Genomic DNA, 16,124 nt, shown 5'->3' on the forward strand with positions numbered 1-16,124 from the left:
AGAAACACGCTGTGGTCAGTGAGGCCAGTGACTTGCCCAAAGGTGGCACAGCAGTACCTGCGGTTAGCCTTGAACCCAGCTCCCCACCTCTCCCTGGCTGTGCACACAGTCCACCCCCTGCTCCCCCCACTCACCAACCACACCATGATGTAGGAGAACACAGCGATCCACAGCGTGGCGGTGATGAAGGTGACCATGAAGAACCTCTCCCAGCGGGGCTTGCTGCAGTTGGGAATGGTGACGCACAGGAGGAAGATGAGGGGCCAGGTGAACACCCACTTGACCTTGTCCCCTCTGGCCTCTGCAGGGTGAAGGGGCAGAGTGAGAAAGGAGGGGGAGAGAAAGACACTGGGTAACACACCTGCCAGTCTACCTGTCGGTTTAGTCTTCAAGCTAAATAAGAGAATGCCACTGATGTGACTCTAGGCAACTGACCTTGCAGAATCACAGAACTCCATAATGTCACCCTGGAAGTGGCAAGACAATTCAGTAAGTGTTTGTTGCTTGAATAACTTAAGTCATTCCAAATCCTTCATTTGACAGGATAAGGAAAGTGAGGCCGAGTGGGAACAGACTCACCCAGAGGAGCTGGAATGGGGATGCGAGCTATGGTTGGGCTTTAGAATCAGACAGCCCTGGGCTGGAAGCCAAAGGACCTTGAGAATCCCAACTCTACTTCCTCCTCTGACAATAATAGCTTAGATGTAACAACAACAGGGCAGCAATAATCAACACATCCAGCATTTGCCATGTGCTGCAGGCACAGTGCTAAGTGGTTTGCATCTTATTGGTTTCCTCATCTGTTAAATGAGAAAGTTATCTCCTTCTTGGTTGTTGCAAGAATGATGTGACAGAGTGTACAAAAAACACATAGCACATGGGGCCTGGCACACAGCAGGTGCTTTGGAAATCTCAGCTCCTTTGTCCCAAGGTCATGTAGTCAAGACTGGTGCAAGACTAAATGTGTGCCCTGGCTGGCAGTCCAGATCTCACTGGCCCCTACCAAGGGAATCCAGAAACAATTCAATGGAGGAAAAGAGGCCTCATAAGCCATTGAGTGTAAGCATAGTTTCCTTAATAAGCCACTGAATATAGGTGTGCACAAGGCAGGTTAAAAACTGGCCTGCTCGTCAATGAAATGGTGGAGGAAGGACTTCTGCGATTTTTATTTTTTGTAGAAGCATTGAGAACAACAGCAAAAAATTGTCAGAATCAACATTTTCAGAGCTCTGGAATTAATCTAAGGTTTGCAGCAATCCAGGGAATATCTATTTAAAAAAATCAGTTGGACCTTAGTAAGAACAGTGAACTCTGTGGAGTTTTAACTTTCCCTATTTTTATTCCTTCTTGCCGGGTCTGGAGTAGCCTTGAAATCTAGCAGCATGCAACCACATTAAAAAACAGCAGTCTAGCAGCCACAAGAGGGGGCAGAACAAGGTTGGAGGACCTCCCAAGTTCATTCCCATAGAATTGTTATTATTTGACCTGTCTGGTGGTTTCTTAGAAGACTCCACTTTCAAGACTGTCTTTATTTTACCAGAATCTGAGCTTACCCAGTGTGAATAGCTTTTTTCTTGGAGGTGTTTGTCAAAAACAATTAGAGGCAATTATTAAAGCATGTTGCTGGAAGTGGCAGATGACAGCTGGGACAAACAATAGGTTAACCAAAAAGCATAAAAGGAAAAGCTGGGGAATGAGACATCCACAGTGGGCTTTGAAAAGCTCCTAGATATCTCTGGGAATATAACAGACCATGAGCATGCACAGGGCTGTGCCCAGGGTTCTTCATATGCTCAGGAAAGACTCGAGACTACTGTAAGCTTTCACCTCTGCCTAACTTTGAGGCTCTGTGCAAATAAGAAGGAAAGGCTACTGTAGAGTTGTGAACTACCCGCCTGAATGTTGGAGGCATGCCCCAAAACACATACAGAGTCTTTTGGCAAAGATTGGGAGAACGATTGGATCCAGGAACCTAGGGAATTCTCTGTCTAATCATTAGCTGACCTCTAGGCTAACCTAGCAGAGACTTCAGTGGCCACACACAACAAAGAATATGAATTTTACAGAATTAGTTTAGAAAAGTCACTAAACAAGCAACAATAATAAAGAGTAACAACCACAAACCCTAGAACAGGAGATAATCTCCTGTTCTCCAACCACAATGGAACAGAATTAGAAACCAATAACAGAAGGAAAACTGGAAAATTCACCAATACATGGGAAATGAAATAACGTACTCCTAAATAAAGGGTCAAAGAAGAAAGCACAAAAAAATTAGAGAATACTTTGAGATGAATCAAAAAAATGGAACATACTAAAACTTCCGGGATATAGTGAAAACAGTACTTAGAGAGGAATGTATAGCTGTAAAATACCTGTATTAAAAAAGGGAAAGATCTCAAATCAATGACCAAACCTTTCTCCTTAAGAAAAATAAAAGAAGAGAAAATGAAGTCCAAAGAAAGCAGAGGGAAGGAAAAGAATCAAGGTTAGAGTGAAAATAAATGAAACAGAAAATAAAAAAAAATACAAAGAATCAAAGAAATTGAAAGTTGCCTCTTTGAAAAGATCAATAAAATTGACAAACCTTTAGCTAGACTGACCAAGAAAAAAAGAGAGAAGATTCAAATTACTAAAATCAGGAATAAAACAGGGACATCACTATGAACATTACAAAAATAAAACAAACTATTAGGGAATACTACGAACAATCCTAACAGACAAAATTCTACAAAGGTACAAACTACCAAAACTGACTCAGAAAGGAATAGAAAATCTGAATAGATTTAAAACAAGATTGAAACAGCAATTTAAAATTTTCCCTTAAAGTAAAGCCAGGACCAGATGGCTTCTTGGTGACTTCTACCAAATGTTTAAAGAATTAACATGACTCCTTCGCAAACTCTTTCAAAAAATAGAACAGTAGGGAACACTTTCCAATTTATTCTATGAAGCCAGTATTACTTTGATACCAAAAGCAGACAAAGACATCAAGAGTAAAGAAAACTACAGACCAATATCCCTTATGAATATTGATGCAAAAATCCTTAACAAAATTCTAGCAAACTGGAATCCAGTAACATATAGATAGGATTATACGCCACCACCAAGTGGGATTTATCCCAGGGATGAAAGCTTGATTTAACATATACAATTCAATCAACGTAAAACATTACATTAATAGAATAAAGGATAAAACTACACAATCCTCTAAACTGCCACAGAAAAGACATTTGACAAAATTCAACACTCTTTCATGATGAGAACACTCAACAAACGAGGAACTGAGGGAACCTTCTCAACTGGATAAAGGGCATCTATGGAAAACCCATAGCTAGCACTTATACTTAACGATTAAGATTGAAAGCTATTACAACCCTCCCCTCCCCACCTCACTGCAAAATCAGAAACAAGATGAAGATGTCTGCTCTTACTCCTTCAACACTGAACTAGAGATTATAGCCAAGAAAATTAGGCAAGAAAAATAAATAAAAGTGATTCAGATTGGAAAGGAAGAAGTAAAACTATCCCCATTTATAGATGACATGCTCTTATATATAGAAAACTCTAAGGAACCCATAAAAAACTATTAGAACTCATAAACAAGTTCAGCCAATTTGTAAGATATGTAATAAATTTACAAAATTCAGTTGTGTTTTTTTTTTTTTTTTGAGACGGAGTCTCGCTCTGTCGCCCAGGCTAGAGTGCAGTGGCGCAATCTCGGCTCACTGCAAGCTCCACCTCCCGGGTTCACGCCATTCTCCTGCCTCAGCCTCTCTGAGTAGCTGGGACTACAGGCGCCCGCCACCACGCCTGGCTAATTTTTTGTATTTTTAGTAGAGACGGGGTTTCACCATGGTCTCGATCTCCTGACCTCGTGATCCACCCGCCTCGGCCTCCCAAAGTGCTGGGATTACAAGCGTGAGCCACCACGCCCAGCCCAGTTGTGTTTTTATACATTAACAATTCAAAAATAAAATTAAGAAAACAATTCCATGTACAATGCCATCAAAAAATTTAAAAACCTAACATTTATGCAACAAAAGTAGTAGAGGATTTGTGTGCTGAAAACTACCAAACATCATTGCAAGAAATTAAAGAAGACCTAAATAAATGAGAAGAAATCCTGTTTATGAATTGGAAGGCTTAAAATGGTTAAGGCAGTAATATTCCCCAAACTTATGTATACATTCAATGCAATCCCTATCAAAATCCCAGGTAGCTGAGCAGAAATTGACAAGCTGAGCCTAAAATTCATATGAAAATATAAGGAACCCCCAAAGAGCCAAAACAATCTTGGAAAAAAAAAAAAAAAAAAAAAAGCTGGGACATTGACACACTGTGATTTTAAAACTTAGTACAAAGCTACAGTAATCAGGAGAGACTGCTACTGGAAGAATGGAATAAAATTCTGAGTCCAGAAATAAACTCGGATATTTAAGGGTTTATTTATGGACTTGACATTTACTGGTATAAGAATGGAATAAAATTTTGAGTCCAGAAATAAACCCAGGCATTTAATATCTTGATATTTGACAAGAGTATCAAGACAATTCAATAGGAAAACAATAATCTTTTCAACAAATGGTGCAGAGACAGCTGGATACCCATAGGCAAAAGAATGAAACTGGTGCTCTCTCTTATACCATACACAAAAGTTCAATTAAAAATGATTAAGACCTAAATATAAGAGCTACAACTATAAAATAACATGAGCACAACTCTTTATGACCTTGGATTGAGCAATGATTTCTTAAATGACACCAAAATCACAAGCAACAAAAGAATAAGTAAATTATATTTTATCAAAATTAAAAACTTTTGTGATTCATATAATACTATTAAGAAAGTGAGGCTCAGGCTGGGCATAGCGGCTCATGCCTGTAATCTCAGCACTTTGGAAGGCCAAGATGGGCAGATCACCTGAGGTTGGGAGTTCAAGACCAGCCTGGCCAACATGGTGAAACCCTGTCTCTACTAAAAATACAAAAATTAGACAGGCATGGTGGCATGCACCTGTAATCCCAGCTACTTGGGAGGCAGAGGCAGGAGATCACTTGAACCAGAAGGCAGAGGTTGCAGTGAGCTGAAATCACACCACTGCACTCCAGCCTGGGAGACAGAGCAAGGCTCTGTCTCAAAAAAAAAAAGAAAAGAAAAGAAAAAAGAAAGAAAGGCTGGGCACAGTGGCTCATGCCTATAATTCTGCACTTTGGGAGGCCAAGGCTGGAGGACTGGTTGAGGCCAGGAGTTCAAGACCAGCCTGGGCAACATAGTGAGACCTCATATCTACAAAAAATACAAAAACTAGCTGGGCATGATGGCCTTTTAGTCTCAACTACTTGAGAGGTTGAGGTGGGAGGATTGCTCTAGCCTAGGAGTTAGAGGCTGCAGTGAGCTATGATTGCCACTGCGCTGGGCAACAGAGTGAGGTCTTGTCTGGAAAAACAAAACAACAACAACAACAACAACAACAAAAAAGGAAAAGATAGACTGAAAATACTACCTATTGAATGGAAAAAAATTATTTTGCAAATAATATGTCTGATAAGGGTCTATTGTCCAAAATATATAAAGAACTCTTACCACTCAACAATTTAAAAAACCCAATTTTCTTAAAAAAGGCAAAGTGTTTGAATAGACAGTTCTCCAAAGAAAATGGTCATTAGGAAAATGTAATTCAAGATGATTTCACAGCTACAAGTATTACTAGAATAAAAAAGATAAATAACAAGTATTGGTGAGAGTGTGGGAAAATAGGAACCTTCATACATTGCTGATAGGAATGTAAAGTGGTACAGCTGTTTTGGAAAACAGTCTGACAGTTTCTCAAAGAGTTTGACCCAGAAATTCTACTCCTAGTTCTACCCAAAAGGAATGAAAACATATGTCCACACAAAAACTTTTACTCAAATGTTCACAGCAGCATTATTGCAGCTGTGATCCCAGTGCTTTGGGAGGCTGAGGTGGGTGGATCACTTGAAGTCAGGAGTTCGAGACCAGCCTGGCCAACATGGTGAAACCCCATCTCTACTAAATATATATATATATATATACACAAAAAAATTAGCCGGGCGTTGTGGTGGGTGCCTGTAAACCCAGCTACTTGGGAGGCTGAGGCAGGAGAATCGCTTGAACCCGGGAGGTGGAGGTTGCAGTGAGCAGAGATCACACCATTGCACTCCAGCCTGTGCAACAGAGCGAGACTCCATCTCAAAAGAAAACAACAACAAAATAAATGTGGCATGGAGCTGTCAGACCAAAGCTCTCAATGTCTGGCTTGGAAGAAAGTCACTTGTATGAGTTCTGAAGCTAGACTGGAAGCCCCTTGCAGGCAGGGGCCTGCTGGATTCTTGCATGGCTGTGGAAGAGAGCAGAGCCCCCAGCCCAGCCCCTGACTCATGGCAGAACTCAACACATATTAAATGTATGGGAGGCTACAAGGGCCCCCTCAGAATCAGGAAAAGATAATCTGAACATAACATGTTTTTAAAATCCCACATAATGAATGTGATCATCACCATTTGAAAGCTCATTAGCAGCAAAGAAGCCCCACATATTATGCTGATAAAGTTAGATATTTCCTGAACTTATGCCAAGAGACCAGATCACCAGGAAACATTACCGGCATGGAAACGTTAGGGAACCCAGTTGCATTTGATCAAGGTAAAGAGGCTTGGACAGCCTTGAAAACTGTCCCAGGCTTTGATGGTGCCTACAGAGGGGCCTGGGTACAAGAGTTCTGATTCAGTAAGAATCCTGGGACACCTCTGGCAGAACCAGCCCAGCTCCCCTGATGAGATGGGATCATTTCTCCCAGGCACGTCTGCGCTCCTGCCTGTGACTAGCCCAGGGGTAGTTCTAATCAGACAGAGTCAATCAGAGCCTGTCCCTGAGGATGCTGAAATTGGAACCAATTTCAGCGTGCATGTGGCTAAAACTGTGAAATCAGGAGAGGAGAGGCAGAAGCAGCAGGTCTGAAGGTCAGGAGATGAATCAGGGACAGAGACAAGCATGGGGAGATAGGGGCTGCCTGATCATGTTTCCTGGTTCCAGCTGTCCTGAGACTCATCTGCACCTCTGCCCTGGCTCCAGGAAACACCTCTGTATCTTTCTCATAAAGTCCCCTTTCCTGCTGAAACCAAGACCTAGCTAGTTTTGATACTTGTAACCACAGAATCCTGAGCAATAGAGTTACGAAGACAGAAACAGCAGGGAGGAGCTTTTCAATCCATGCTAGCCAAGAGCATCTCACTCCTTGGTTTAATTCTGAGCTCATCATGCAATCTCCTGCCCCAGGATTTGGTCTCCTGAGCGGACTTGCCCACCAGGCTGGGCCTTGGCCTTCTCATCCTCCAAATGAGAGACTGAGACTAAACCAGTTGTTCTCAAAACCGACTGAACAGCCACATTACCTGGGGGGCTTGTTCACACATAGATTTCTGAGTCCTAGCCATATCCTGAAGGTTCTGCTTTCAAGTCCTTGAGTCCTAAGTTCACACTCAAATGCACACTGTTTGCCAAACCCACATGGAATGTGTTTTTAAATGTAGCCAGAATTTGTTTTAATCAGGTGTGGTAAGACACAGAGGTATAGAAATGATGGTCATGAAAAAAAAGTTCTTGTACTCACAAAAACTAGAAACAGGAGGCAGGGTGTGCTGCATGGGGCCACATGAGGAAGCACCAATGCTGGTGAGGAGGAACAAGGAGTGAGAGGCAAGTGTGGGCGAAAGCCTTTATTGTGGCTTCCATGGGGCAAGGGAGGGTGAGTATGCAGCCTTAGAACTGAGTAACTTCTACAGGCTGGTAGGAATGTCAACTAGGACAACCACTATGGAAAACAGTGTGGAGATTCCTTAAAGAACTAAAGGTAGATCTACCATTTCATCCAGCAATCCCACTCCTGGGTATCTACCCAGAGGAAAAGAAGTCATTATATGAAAAAGCTACTTGCATACACATGTTTATGGCAGCACAATTTGCAACTGCAAAAATGTGGAACCAGCCCAAATGCTCATCAATCAATGAGTGGATACACTGTGAGATATATATATGCACATATATACACACACACACACATATATGTATATGATGGAATACGACTCAGCTATAAAAAGGAATGAATTAATGGCATTCACAACAACCTGGATGGGATTGGGGACTATTATTCTAAGTGAAGTAACTCAGGAATGGAAAACCAAACATCGTATGTTCTCACTCATAAGTGGGAGCTAAGCTATGAGGATCCAAAGGCATAAGAAAGATACAGTGGACTTTGGGGACTCGGGGGAAAGGGTGGGAAGGGGTGAGGGATAAAAGATGACAAATTGGGTTCAGTATATGCTGCTTGGGTGATGGGTGCACCAAAATCTCACAAATCACCACTAAAGAACTTTCTCATGCAACCAAATACCACCTGTTCCCCCCAAACTTATGGAAATGAAAAATTTTAAAAAAGAGAACTGAATAACTTCAGGGAGCTCTGGGGCGGAACCTGATTATCTGTACCTTGCCCTGGGATGACTAAGGCAGAGAGGAACGTTGCCTCCTAGAGTAGAAGAGCCAGATGGAGGAGGCAGTTCAGAGTAAGGCTTTGGATTGACTGGTTTGCACATGAAAGTCATGCTCCCAGCAGGCAGCTGTTTGCTATCTATAAGAACTGAAGGGCCCTGGGAAGGGCAGTTTCTCCCCAGGCAGGGAGGCCTCAGATGCCAGAGCATCAAGAACATAGAAGATAAGAACACAGACTTAATACATACTGTTAACTTCATAAAGTGACTTTCACTGTTTGCTAATATGAATTGGTCTCTCAAGATTTTGGGCAATTCTAGGTTGTAGAGGGCATTCATTGTTCTCATCTGGCTAGCATCCATTCCCCTTTAATGGTAACAGCATGCCAATTTTCCTTTAGGGAACAAACACTCTATTCCACATTAAATTCATGTAGTTTAGACAGGGGCTGACTCCTCTCCTTGATGTCTGGATGGGTATGAGAGTCAAGCTTGGCTAATCATGTATTCCATAATATTTAGTGTGTTCATTCCCCATGCTAGGAACTATTCTAGGTACTGGGAATCCAACACAGGACTTCTAGACCTCCCGGTATTATGGGGTTACATAGGCCCTGGGTTGGGTGTGTAATATAACAAGGGTCAACCTTGGGAATTCTGCCAAGAATCACTGCCTCTAATACCCACTGCCCTTTCCTCCTTACTAACAGAACTCTCTTTTCCTTGAGACAGGAGGTTCCCAGCTAAAAATCTTAATTTCCTAGGCTGCCTTGCAGGTAGGGGTGGCTATGGACAGGTCTGGACCACAACATACAAATTAAAGTCCATTTGGTGGAGCTTCCAGGAAAGTCATTCTCTTCTGGATAAGGAGGAGGAGGCCCTGTAGTATGAGCCTCCTGCCCTTTGTCCTCCTTGTCCCTGCTAGGAGTAGAGAGTCACTGGAGTTGCAGAGGCCAGTGGGCAACCTTAAGAACAAAAGCCACCAGCTGAGTATGGACAACAGTAATGGGATACTGATGTTAGAGCTTCAGGATTCCCTACTCCCAGGACTTCTTGTTACATGAGAAAAATAAAATCCTTGAGTTTAAGGCTCTGTCACTTGAGTTTTCTGTTACATGCAGCTGAATGCAATCCTTAACTTAAGAGACAGAGGCACCATCTGCGCACGGGGCTAACCCAATGGGATGTAAGCTTAGGTAGAGGAAAGCCAACACAGGGATAAAGCCAACCCAGGGGAAAGCAATGCTGAGAGATGGATGGTGTCTTGCCGTTTCCTATGAACCCTGGGTCCAGCCTTGCCAGAAGGCAGACTTTCTCAGGGAACCTGCCACCATGTGAACTTTTTGGCTTAAACCAGCCTGAATAGGGGTTCTTTAACATTAGGAGTCTTGACTAATTCATGTGGGAAATAATAGAGTTTTGGGGGCCACAGAGGTGATGGGACAATGCCTATACTGATGGACATTTCCCCCTACACTATTGGGAACCCCTCCTGGCCCCCCACTTCCATCTCGTTGGGTGCAATATTGGAGTGGAATGTTCATCATGGACTCCGATTGACACGCAAACATCAACAAGAGAAGGGAGGGCTGCCGTCATTCCTTTCACTAAGCTCTCAGATTTCTCTTTTGAAGTAGAAAATTACAATTTAATTATGTGAAAAAAAGTCTTGAAAATGAACTGTAACAAAACAGATGGCTAATCAGACTGGAGAAAAAAATTAAGAACAGATGCAGTTGCTGATGAAAAACCTCAAACAAATTAATGTGGACAGTGAATGAATTCCACATTCCAATTAAGGGAGTGGTTACCCTTTGGTTTGCAGGGATGCGTGCATCGCTGGATGACGTAGAGTAGATTTGCATGGACCTGGGAGCTCAGAGCACTTATATGACCTGGAGAGCATAGATTCTGAAGCAATGGTTCTCAAATTTGAGTGTAAGTCAGAATCCCCGGAAAGCCTGTTAGATCACCACACTCACAATGATTTGGCAGGACTAGAGGAGAAGGGAGTTCCAAGAATTTGTGTTTCTAATAAGTTCCCAGGTGCTGCTGATGCTGACAGTCCTAGGACCACACTTTGAGGACCACCACTCTAGAATAACTCCAGTTAAAAGCAATTGAGATATAATTAACGTATCACAAAATTTACCCATTTAGAATGTGCAAGCAGGCAGGTTTTAGCATATTCGAAAGTTGTGTAACTATGACCACTATATAATTCCAGAAGATTTTCATCACCCCAGTGGAAACCCCTAGCTATTAGCGGTCATTCCCATTCCTCATTTCCTCCAGCCTCTGGTTACCACTAATTAATTTTCTGTCTCTATAGATTTGACTATTCTGGGCGTTCCATACAAATGGAATTGTAACATGGGGGCTTTTGTGTCTGGCTTTCACTGAGCATATATTTCCTAGGCTCATCCATATTGTAGCATCTATCAGTATGACATTCCTTTTTAGGGCTGAATAATATTCTATTATATGGATATACCACATTTCGTTTATACATTCTTCACTTTATGGATATTTGAATTGTTCTACTTTTTGGCAATTATGAATAATGCTGCTATGAACTCTTGTGTACAAGTTTGTGTGTGTACATATATTTTCATCCCTCTTAAATACAGAACTAAGAGGGGAATTGTTGGGTCATATGGTGGCTCTATGTTTAACTTTTTTTTTTTTTTTTTGAGATGGAGTCTCACTCTGTCGCCCAGGCTGGAGTGCAGTGGCGTGATCTCGGCTCACTGCGAGCTCCGCCTCCCAGGTTCACGCCATTCTCCTGCTTCAGCCTCCCGAGTAGCTGGGACTACAGGTGCCCACCACCACGCCTGGCTAATTCTTTTGTATTTTTAGTTAAGACAGGGTTTCACCGTGTTAGCCAGGATGGTCTCCATCTCCTGACCTCATGATCTGCCTGCCTTGGTCTCCCAAAGTGCTGGGATTACAGGCGTGAGCCACCGCACCTGGCCTATGTTTAACTTTTTGAGGAACTGCAAGCTGTTTTCCAAAGCAGCAGCACTATTTACATTTCCACCAGCAATGTATGAGGGCTCCAATTTTCCCATCTCCTCACCAATACTTGTTATTGTCTACCTTTTCTGGATTATACCCATTCTAGTGGGTGTGAAATGGCATCTCATCATGATATCTCATTTAGATTTGCATTTCTCTAATGACTAATGATGTGAGCATCTTTGCATACTCTTATTAGCCATTTGTATAATCTGCTTTGGAGAAATGTCTATTCAAATCTCTTGTCCATTTTCAAATTGGATTGTCTTTTATTGTTGAGTTTTAAGTCACACACACACACACACACACACACACACACACACACACACACACAGATACATGATTTGCAAATGTTTTCTCCCATTCTGTGGTTAGAAACTGTTGGCTAACACAAGGTCACAAATCTATATACCTATGTTTTCCTCTAAGAGTTTTATATGTTTAGCTATTATATTTAGGTTTTTGTTTCATATTAACTTTTGTATACGGTGAGCAGTAGGGATCAGACTTCTTTTCAGTGTGGTTATCCAGTTGTCCTAGCACCATTTGTTGAAAAGAGTATTATTTCCCCTAGTGAGTTGTCATTACCCTTGTCAAAAGCTAATTGGCCTGAAATGTAAAGGTGCATTTCAGGACTTCCATTTGTATTTCATTAATCTATATGTCTATCCTCATGCCAGTGCCAGACAATCTTGATTACTCTATCTTTGTAGTAAGTTTTGAAGGCAGAAGTTTGAGTTCTCCAACTTTGTTCTTTTTAAAGCCTGTTTTGGCTATTCTGGGTCCCCTGCATTTCCATATGAATTTTAGGATCAGCTTGTCGGTTTCTGCAAAAAAGTCAGCTGGGGTTTTGATAAGGATTGCATTAAATCTGATCAATCTGAGGACACTATCATTTTTAAAACGTTAAGTCTTCTAAGGCTTGAATGCAGGACATCTTTCCATTTATTTGATTGTCTTTAATTTCTTTCTACAATGTTTTGTAATTCAGCATACAAGTCTTGTACTGCTTTTGCTAAATTTACTCCTAAGTATTTTATTCTTTTAAATCCTATTGTAAATGGGATTGTTTAATATCATTTTCAGATTGTTAATGACTAAGGTGTTAAAATACAACTGAATTGTATATATTGATCTTGTATCCTGCATGTTTATTAAACCTAATAGTGTTATTTTTGTGTGGGTTCCTTAGGATTTTCTACACACAAGACTATGTCATCCATGAATTCAGAAAGTTTTACTGCTTCCTTTCTCATCTGAGTGCCTGTTTGTTTTTCCTGCCTATTTGCCCTGGCTAGAGCCCTGAGCATAATGTTGAATAGAAGTGGTGAGGCACTACGTACAGCAGGGCTGGGGGATGCTGAGTTTTGCTGCAGCATCAGCACACTCCTGTAAACTTATTCTTAAAAGCCCTCCTTGTAGCATAAGGAAGCTTGTGTGGGCTTCTGTGCTGGCCTATGAAGATCTGTTGAGTGGGCTTCTGTCACTGGTATTCTGTTCAGGACCCTGATACGTGGTCCTAGGCAGGCCTTTACCTCCCACTTTTCCTCCCAGCACATGCTGCACTGGCCTGGCTGGAGGGCAACATGGAGTGAATTTCTAGGGCAAGAGGCCTGTATGGTTCTGTTTGGTCAACACTGTCCCTTGGGCAAGCCACCTCCCCTCTCTGTCCCTCAGCTTCCCACCCTGGAATATAAGAAAATTAGTCTAAAAATTCCCAAGACCCACTTTTAACTCTTGTTTTGCTCCTGATCTTAGGGAAAAGCTTTTAGTCTTTCACCATTAAGTATGACATTAGCTTTGGGGTTTTTGTTGAGGCCATTAGTCAGGTTGATGAAGTTTCCTTCTATTCCTAAATTTGTGAGTGTTTTTTTCATCAAGAAAATGTGTTGGATTTTGTCAAGTGCTTTTTCTGTGTCGATTGGGATGATCATCTGGTTTTATCCTTTAATAATGTGGTATATATCACACTGATTGGTCTTTGTATGTTGAACCAACCTTGCATTCTTGGAATAAATCCCACTTGGTGAACTCCATTTTATAAAGAGGAAAACCAAGTCCCATGAAGGTTAATGAACTACCCAAAATCTCACATAAGATTAGTGCAGAGCCACAAACAGACCCTGCTTCCTCAGTCAGTGGCCTCTGTGCTGGCCTTTGTGGGGAGGGACAGAGATGCAGGTGGATACTGGAGTACCATCAAGGCCGGATTATGAATGACCACCTCACCATTGACCAACATTTGTGTTGTGCCTTACACCTCAGAGGTTGTTTTCACAAATACTCTCTTTGTTCCTCATATGAGCATTGGGGAGTATTTTTCCTATTTCACAGGTAAATAAACTGAAGTTTGGTGAAATTCAGTGACTGACTGAAGCATCATAGACAATGGGAGATAGTACCAGGTCTCGAATGCAGGTCTTCAGAGTCTAAATCCTGGTCCTATGTACTGTACAGCTTGCCTGCCCTCTGAATCCTATTATTTCAGGGCCCATGGAAGTCCCTCTGCTACTACCAGTGGGCAGGTGTCAACTTTCAGATTGCAGCCCCATACTTTTAGCTCATAGATTTGATCTAAACAGAAAAATCCTCCTATGTTTATGTGAAGCACTGAAGTTTTTCCAGTCTCTTCTTCCCTGGGGTGAATAAGCTTTAGAATCTAATTTTTGGTATTTTTATTATTTTTTGTACCATTAAATTTAGACTTATTAAATTGATTGCCTAAAGGGTACTGCAGCTTTGTGGTAAACAATAAGCTAGGTACCCAGGTTCAAATCCCAGCTCTGACATATGCCAGCATTAGGATGCTTAGGAAAGCATTTAGCCTCTCTGTATCTCAGTTTTCTCATCTATAAAATAGGGATAACAAGAATCTCCACCCCACTGTGCTACTGTGAGACTGAAAATGAGCCAACAAACAGGACGTGTTTAGAACAGTGCTTGGTGCAGAGTGAGCACTCTAATTCCAGCTACTGCTGATATTAACCATGTTAACTTCCACTTGCTGAGTACCTACTATTGTCAGCACTGGGTTGGGTTGTTTTACAGAGCCTAGAACAAGCTCAGAGAGGTCAGGTAACTTGTCCAAGGTCACACAGCTAGAAGTGGCAGACTCAGGACTCAATTCCATGGGTGTCCAATGCTAAGGCCTCTTAGCGACACTGTCCTACCTCCTGCAGGGCGGGCTTGATGACCCTCAGGGCATTAGAGGGGCAAAGAGAAGCCCAGTAGAAAGCAGAAGAGGTCAAGACCTGCTGTTGAACTGAGCTGTCATACTGAGGTTTGTGGGGAAGGGGAAGAATGAAAGGGATAATGTGAGGAAAAACATCAGGTATCAGCAAAGTCAGAGGCAGGCCCAGCTGAGTGCCACACACAGGTGCAGGTTGTCTGGGCTGGGGGTGGTGAAGAGAGACACTGAAGGCCCAGGAAGAGACGCCTCCCTGGCAGCACTGCATAAAGGCCTGGAGAGCTCTCAGGGCTCGAGCGCGGGGGGCAGGGGGGCCTTCCCAGGGGAGGCAGCCTTGACTTGGTCTCCCTCTCACACAGGCACAGTCAAGTGACACGGGGACCCTGTGTATGCTTCCTCACCGAAGCAGCTGCCCTCATGAGGAGGGAAGGAGCAGAGCTGCAGACCAGGCTCTGTCCATCAAGGGAGAAGCCGGGCCCAGAGTTCCCTCGGCTGGTGCCGATCCCAGGGACCCCATTCCAGGGACCGTCGGCCCAGCACTGCAGACACTCCCACAGCCCCCACCCTGAGGCTCTGTGGCTGCTTTGCAAATGGATGTAAATGGGTCCCAGAGCTGGAAGGATGTCAGGGTTGGTGCACCAGCTCCCTCATTCTAAAGATGACCTGAAGTTATGGCCCGCTTTGCATCTCACCGCAGGGATCTCAAGGCTTCTGACAAAGTTGTCCTGTCCCATCACTCTTGATGGTGTGGCACTGGGCGGGGGGGACATTAATCTCTCTGCGCCTCCATGTCCTCACCTGTGAGACAGTGATAACTGTCCCTGCCCACTCACTTCAAGGACCCCTGGGCAGATGAAAGAAACGCAAAAAGCACCAAGCATATTGCCCTGCCTCTGAAGGCCTCACCTTGAATTTGGAGGCCCTGGGGAGCATTAAATTGAGGACGCATCAGAGAGACACCAACAGAATCAGGGAACACGTTGTTGGTGCTCCACCCTGCTGGCGAGCCTTCTCTGCTAAGCCTTCAGGAAAACCACCAATGACAGGGTGAAGCCGTCCGGGTTCCCTGTATTTGCACACCACACGGCCCAGCAGCCAGCCTCCTCCCTTCCTTTCCTTCCAGCTGCCCCGTGCATTCCAGTGCAGATGCTCCAACTCAGGACTGGGCCCTCCCGGCCAAAGTCAACAGAGGAAGCAGTCAGAGGACAGCTCCTTGGGGTTTGGCAGACCTGGGGTGCCAGCCCTGCTTGTGGTACCTATTCACCTTTGGGAGGCTTCCTGAGCCCCAGTTTTCTCATCTGGGAAATGGGGATACTATACATACCAGCTACCCAGCAGGGCTACCATGGACACTCTAAGTACTGAATAGAAGATGCCAGGCATGGTGCTGGGGCCAGAGCAGGTGC

At 43.2% G+C, this 16,124-nt stretch overlaps 1 protein-coding gene across 2 annotated transcripts in view; it reads right to left on the reverse strand.

Moving 5' to 3' along the window:
* SLC24A4 (solute carrier family 24 member 4) overlaps nt 1–16,124 on the reverse strand; it is a 176,624-nt gene that overhangs the window by 18,092 nt on the left and 142,408 nt on the right. For both annotated transcript variants that reach the window (XM_032180014.3, XM_032180015.2), the window contains exon 13: nt 135–301. In XM_032180014.3, the coding sequence (XP_032035905.1) occupies nt 135–301 (167 nt within the window). The remainder of the gene's footprint in view (nt 1–134; nt 302–16,124) is intronic.

This window comes from Hylobates moloch, unplaced genomic scaffold (genome assembly GCF_009828535.3).
Source record: "Hylobates moloch isolate HMO894 unplaced genomic scaffold, HMol_V3 SCAFFOLD_16, whole genome shotgun sequence".
Taxonomy (NCBI): Eukaryota; Metazoa; Chordata; class Mammalia; order Primates; family Hylobatidae; genus Hylobates; species Hylobates moloch.